This window comes from Alligator sinensis, unplaced genomic scaffold (genome assembly GCF_000455745.1).
Source record: "Alligator sinensis unplaced genomic scaffold, ASM45574v1 scaffold500_1, whole genome shotgun sequence".
Lineage (NCBI taxonomy): Eukaryota > Metazoa > Chordata > Crocodylia > Alligatoridae > Alligator > Alligator sinensis.
The window spans coordinates 64,835-71,962 of NW_005842740.1; the positions used below are offsets into that span (position 1 = coordinate 64,835).

The 7,128-nt window shown below is 46.4% G+C and overlaps 1 protein-coding gene across 1 annotated transcript in view; it reads left to right on the forward strand.

Moving 5' to 3' along the window:
• Window positions 1-7,128, forward strand: part of TTYH3 (tweety family member 3) — a 100,955-nt gene that overhangs the window by 3,468 nt on the left and 90,359 nt on the right. Inside the window, exon 2 of the mRNA XM_025216434.1 lies at window positions 1,175-1,191. Coding sequence (XP_025072219.1) covers window positions 1,175-1,191 — 17 coding nt within the window. The remainder of the gene's footprint in view (window positions 1-1,174; window positions 1,192-7,128) is intronic.

Genomic DNA, 7,128 nt, shown 5'->3' on the forward strand with positions numbered 1-7,128 from the left:
CATAGTTGACTGTGGCTTGATTCATCCTTGCGCCGACACGGGCTCCTCTTTCCTTTCCTCCCAAACACGAGCGGTCCTTGACGAAGGAAGCGGGATAGGAGCCGTCCGGGTTTCCTCGGGAGAATCCGCTCGGCCGGTTTTATCCTTTTTTTTTTTGTCGGTGGTGAAGGAGGCGGTTTTTGCATCTAAGCCGCCCGGGTGGCATCTCGCGCCGCGCCGCGCCGCGCCGCGCCGACCGGGACGGAGAGTAGCGCTAGGCACGGCAGGACAGGGCTTGCATTTGGCTTTATGATGGAGGCGGAGAGACGTGTACCTTTGTCTAGGGAAGGTTTCAGGCCGGCGTGCCGGGGGCTCGAACTGGTCGTGAGGCATCAGCTGCTTGTTCCCCGACCCCGCCAGGGAAAGATCCCCAACTCCTGTCGGAGAAGGGGCTGGGGAAAGACGGTGCTTACTGTTTTCTTGAGAACGGATGAACAAACATGGACTTATTTTTGTGTTTCTGTTTCCACGGGAAACTGTCTGCTGACCCGGTGTGGTCCCTTAGCGTGGCTGTGTCCTTTGTCTTGTGGGAGGCGTGCGCTCTCGGTAGCGGGCAGGCTGGCCGGCCGATATCACAGGTTGTTTTGTCTCCACTTGCTCTCGTTGCAGTGACAAGCAAGCGTTCGTTGCGCTCGAGCAGCGGACAAGTGATGTCCCCTGAAACCTGTGCGGAGCCCGTGTGGCTTTCGAGTTGCGCACGCTTTGCTTGTTCTTTGAAGTCTGAATCTTCCTTACATCTTGTGGGACCTGTGGTGACAGCCTGGCCTATACACAAATGTGGCATTTAAAGCTGCTTCGTTTTGCATGTAGCAAGTGCTGCATCCAGTCCTGTCTCTTCTCTGGGGGGTGGGGAGGAACTGTTTGGAGCCTATTTGCCTGAAGACAGCTGGGACCATGGTGCACCAAGACATTAGGGCAGCCTCCTTTTGTCTGAGAGCTCGCTGAGGGGTTCTTATGGCAACACCGTGGCAGGGTCTGAAATGGACTCAGCTGGATTGGGATGCATCATTACGCCCTCTGGCCATGGAAGGCCTCTAAATCAGGATCTATTGGTGGGGCTTTGCTTTTCATCCCCTCCCACCTTCTGTCACTGTGCAGTCGCTTGGCACAGGTTCGAGCAGAGTGACGTGAGAAGAATGCTACTGGGGGGAGGTATTAATTTTCTTTCTTTAAACTAGCTTAACCCTCTTTTACTGCTTCTTTAGCTGAAAGTCCGCGGTCCTGTAAAGCTTCCCAGTAATCAGCAGATCATATAAGAGGGTCAAATGTGTATGATGATGAGGAAGGGAGATGATAATGGGGAGTCTGCTAGGAGGTTAGGATGAGGTAAGAATTCGGTGACCTTTTCTGGAGGGAGGTTTGCATACGTAGTGTCATGGACCACTCCAGAGGGACGTGGCTTTCATGTTCCTGGCTTCCAAGTGTTGTTTGGAAAGGCTCTGTCTTCAGAAATGGCTCTTGGGTCTCTTCACAGACCCCTTCCCCTCCTCCTCCTCCCCCCAAGTGAATCATTGGGATATGGTTTATATCTTGATAAGAATGGTGTTTCAGCTGTATTCTCATCTGAGTCATATACTGCAGTGTTTTGTGAAGGCTTCTTTACTGTGTAGTGAGTCACACTCGCCTTCGCTCCAGCCTGTAAAAATGGAACAGGATTTATGGTGTTTCTGACAATGTGGATGGAATACCAAATCCAAAATAAATACCAAATACCAGCAAAAATATCTAGGTAATGGTCATAGCAACACTCTCAGTTCAACCTTGGATTTGGTTTCCCAGGACTATGAGGATTTTCCTGAGCATCTGTTCTCGTCTTTAAATGGATCTATAGAGCAGTGTGAAGGCTCTCTCTGGCCAGGTGACTTGAGTAACACAGCACAGTTAGTTGGCAGGGCCCAGAGCGAGCTGGAAGCCTGGAGCAGGCATCTCCGTTACCTGCTAGGAGGACAAGCTGTAATCCGCAGAGACCTTTTAACACAGTACAGCTGTTGTCAGTGCAGCCCCTTTTGGTGGGATGGCAGCTGTTGCTGGACATTGGATGTCTGCCTTAGCAACAAAAGGGAAGCTATCATCTAATGGTTTCAAGCTCTTCAGTGTCCAAATGTTTGGTGTTTTATAAGCAAGCCTGTATAGTCACCAGCAAAAGTCTGCTCATGCATCTTAATCTTACCACCTCCTCTTTTTTTTTTTTTTTTTTTTGGCTGGGATCAAGAGCTTCTGCCCAAGAATCCCTGCAAAATGGCCATGTCCTAACCACAGACTGCATAAAAATGATTCACACGTGAAGCACAGTTCAAACTAGCCCAGATCAAAGCTGTCTAGAGGTGCATCCAGCCCCTGTGGCAGGGCTTATCTACATTAGAGACTGGTTGGCAACAGTGGGATTGGAATCGGAGAGCTGTGGGTAACTGCTGACACCTTAACAAGCATGTTCAAAGGAGGTCTACGGAACGAGGTTAGACAGCTTGGTGATGATAGTTGGTGTATACTGGCTTCCCACTGCTAAAATTGGTAGAGTTGCACTGCTGCTTGCCATAGTGACAGTTGGGATCTACTGCAATCCTGCCCACTGGGGAGGACAGTCCCTGCTGTGATTTCACCCAACAGTTCCTGGGCACCCCCAAGTCGGTGCTGTTCTCAACTCTGTGAATGATCTGGGCAAATGATCTGCTTAGTCTTGTTTCTTTTGGGTGATGAAGAGCTAGAAGTAGGCACTAGAAGTTGACTAGAGGGTCAGTCTAATGTGTTTGCTGGTAGATGTGGGTGCATGTTTAGCAAGGGAGAGATTCTGTCAGGAACTTGCTGGTTCCATAAGATCATTTCCCTGCACAACAATTTCTGTCATCTTTTGGAAGTATTTCCTGGACGGAGAAGCACAGTGGAGACGGAACTGCCAAAGAATTTGGATTAGAGTCATTGTTTTAGAACATCCCCTACTGTACTGGTGTCTCGTTTCAGTCCTGGAACCCAGGAGTGTTTCCGTAAATTGGAAACACGTGTATTTTTGGAGTTGGATGATGTGTTCGCAGCCACTTGGCTTGAAGTCAGAGAGTAATCTTTGTCTCTAAAAGGGGCGTCTTGAAGTTTCTTCTTTCCAGGAGAAATGGCCCATTTCCAAAACTGGTTCAGCTCTCCTGATGAGGCACTGATTGTCAAACAGCACTGGGGAAACATCAGGGCTTTGCAATCCATTTTTTTCCCTCTGTTATACAGCTGAAGTTGCTTTTAAAGGTCTAAAACTCAACACCCCTTGGCCTCCCAGTGAACAGCTGTTCTGCCTCTTGTCAGCAAATTGGTATTATAGCTGGGTCTCTGTAGCATGTTGTGGGGGAGAAGGGAACCAGCAGGAAATTTTAACCAGAAATGCAAATTATTTTTAAGAAAAACAATTCAGATACAGTAATGGAGCTTGGAAAAATCAATTAAGTTTGCAGCAAGTCCCACCTCAGGATCTGGTACCCTGACAGGAAAAGGTGAGCTTATGCCAGCTTTCTGTCTGCAGATTCCTACTTCCCTGATGCAGGCTACCCTGCTACTTTTCCAAGTAGTCTCCAGAGAGCTGTCCATTTCTGGAAATCCAGACTGTAGATTAGAAGCTAACCAGGAGAGCAGTCACTCATTGCATCGTTTTGGCAGATCACCCTGTAGGCATAGGGCTAAATAGGTACTTAGTTGGAGGATGGTAAAATACACAGGCCCATTGCAGCCAGGCAGAGGGTGGGATTACCATTCATTTTAGTGTAGAGGATGTACACCATCTTGCAAGGGTTGCTGAGCTCTGGTTTTAGGAGATCTTCATTGAGCATATGGCTGTTCAGAAGGTATCATGCTGGGGCTTAGTTGGAATAACAGAACCAGAGTGAAAAGCATTAGACTAATCAGTTGATGACCAGCCCTTGGCATTTTTGCATTGCTGCTTTCAAGCTGCAAAGCTTTGGAGGTGCTGTTGGGCTTTTACAGCCTTGCATCTTCTGGTTTGTGTTAAGTCTTAAACAATAACAGACAATGGGCAGTTCCTCTACAAATCTCCTAATCCCGTTTCTGCCTTGATCTTTGTGCCTTTGGCTGACAAGTTCCCTTGTCCTGATTAGGCACAAGCAGCTATGCAGCCCCAAGTGTGCATGTATTCCTTAAGCAGACAAGTTGGGGGCTGAAAGACCTGGGTTTTGGGAAGACACTTACTTATTCACATAAATCCAAAGTGCTTTGAGTTCCTGAAATGCTGCTTGCTTGCTGCGGTAAACTGAACTTGATGTCTGTATGGTGGTTGCTTTGTGTGTGTGTTTGCAGGTGGGAGAGATGCTGGAGATAGGGTGGCCATCATAGAGGACATTCCAGTCTTCTGCTACTCGGTCCTTTGTCCTCTGTCGATACGAAACTGGACATCTTTATGTCCTCTATTTTTTCTCTAAGGCGTCCGTCTGGTTTTGTATCGACAGAAGACAACTGGACTGTCCTCTATGATGGCCACCCTAGCTGGAAAGTAGTTAAGTTCATGATCGTTATCTGTGGACATATTTCTCTCTTCCAGTTGGTGGTGGCAAGATCCAGAACTTTGCATGTTTCCCTATTGAGAAAAGAGTGTGGGGGATGTCTCTGACCTCTCGCTCACCACTTCAGTCATTTGGCAACTTAAAATTCTTGTCTGGGATATTAGTTTTCTAATATCCCAGACAAGAAAACGAGATTTCTGGTGTCACTGTGGTACAAATCAGCTTCTGAATAGAATTAATTTTAATGTAGTCACTTTTCTGGGTCCCTCCCCCCCCCTTCCCTTTTCCTAAATCTTTGGATGGGCATTGTTTTCTCCTTCATTGCATCTTATGCAACCCTTTTTTTGTTTAAATGTTAATTTTGACCCAATATAAAAAGCACAGTTTCATGCAGATCCTTATATGATTTCTTAAGTAGACTCTCCTCTGCGTTCTGAGAGAGAGATTCTCCCCCATAGTGATATCCCATTAGGCATGACACTGGAGATTAAGACTGGGAATTCAAGTGCTTTGCTTTTAACTAATCCCTAGATTTGAAATGTGTACTGAGGAGCTGTACACATGATTTAGTTTCTTGCCTCCTTATCCTGTATCGTGCACAACTTGGGGCATAGATTTCCTTCTGAACTTCCAAAGCAGATTTATCATCTTGGAGTGAGGTAAGGGCAGAGGTACCTGCCTGTTGTGCCTCCGACTTCTTGTTTTTCTTATTCTGAAGGATGGTTCCTTCCTCTTCCGTGTCTGTGCAAAAAGGGAGGCCCTGAATTAGTGTTGTGCAAAGTATGCTACCCCAGCAGGCATGTTGTGATGAAGCTGGCTGAACAGCGCTCCTTGTAGCACCCGTGCATCATTCTGCCCCTGGCAGTGGATAACCTGAGGCAGTAAGGGAGGGGAAGAGAAACTAAAGACCTGTGAGTAGTGAACTGAGGAGAGAAGCTAATCATCCTGTCGGCTTTTCTGAGATCTGCTTAAGTCGTTTGGTGAAGAAGATTGGTCTTACCACTAATTTCTATGGAGGGGTTGAGAGTCAGCACTTAGACTGCCAGCTTGGGATGCCTGTCAGTTCTTCTTTTGTTCCCGTTGCTCTGCCAGTATTAAATTGAAGTTGTAGTTTCTATTCCTAGTTCTTCAGCCCTTTCCACAATGAAAGCAGTTAAGCTGCTTGCCAAGATGATCAGAAGGAACCCGGTGCCCCTCTATCTGAGTGTTTGGAGATCCAAAGAAGACTTGAATGGGTATATACATATGTAAGCACTTCTTATTCTGGAAAACTCAGGAAGGTGAAGTTTTCCTTTGCCTTGTCTCTGTTGCTGTGTGTTTGGAGGCCTGTCAGCGGGTTGAGCAGGCTGTTTTTCAGCCCTCAACAGCATAGGTGGTGAGGGCTGGTAAAATCCCATTGTATCCATCCAGCATTTTGTTTCTGTGATAGCAGAAAGCAGTTTAAATGTTTTGAATGAAAATGGCTTCCCCCATAATCAGCTTGCATTTGCTTGCTATTTGATGACATCCTACTAGTTCCTTAGTTTTAACCTTTTTGGTTGGAGGATGATGAATGAAAACATTGCAGAAAAGCAAAAACAGGGGGAAAAGCCTCTGGCTCCCCCCACCTTTGGATACTGTAACGAAACAGCAGCAAACTCGTTTCTTTTTTTTAAATCTCAAGGGAGAGCTGAAATGCATCACTGCACCTCACCATTGACTTGAGTGTTTAATAAATTAAATTCTTCAAAATTCTCAGGAATGACCTGATTTGTCACTGTTCGGTGACCAGAGCTGGTGTCTGATAAGTGCAGGTGGGGGTTACTTCTCCCAGGAGGCTGCCAGGCTGCTGATGCTTTGTTGTGCTTCTGCAGCACAAGCTGACCTGTGCGAGGTGAGTTGGGACTGAGAACAGGTGAGAGCCCCACAGAAACTTGATACATTTTGCAGACAAACTCCTTTCTGAATCGGAAAGATGTCATCATTTGGCTGACAGTGATGTTCGTTTTGCGACCTTGAAACTAATCTTCCAGTGGCTTCTTTTTAATAGGCTTTTCAGTTGTGAAGCTGTTGAGATAGGAAGCAAAAGAGTAACAGGGAGTTACTGCATCTCTTGCTGTTTTATTTTTAATGGTGGTGTGAATAAGCATTGATGCCTATGTGCAATTTATTTTTTATTTTTATTTTTCCTTGTCCTTTTGCTGCAAGGCTTTCATGTTAGTTTCCCGCTACTGGGGGGAGCACCTTTGACATGAATGGATCTCAATACAGGCTCATCTAGCTGTGGTTTCCCATTGCCTTCTGTCTTGTACTGGACAAATAATGCTAGGGTAATTAACTTTCTGCCCAAGACCTTGCAGCTTCTTCACTTCCAGCTCAGTTGGTGCAAGTGGGAGAGTAATCTCCGAGTTCCAGAGCATGTCTGGAAACGATCTATTACAGATGTGTTCATGCAGTAGGGCCAGGGCTTTGAGTAAGGTGGTGGTGGTTAGCATTGCTAGAAGAGTTAATCCAGAGATTTAGCTTTTATAAGTATTTGGTGCTTGAGTCCCTATAACCTCTAATGGAGAGGTTCACAGCACCCATCACTTAGCTTCATTTATATCTTGGCATTCCT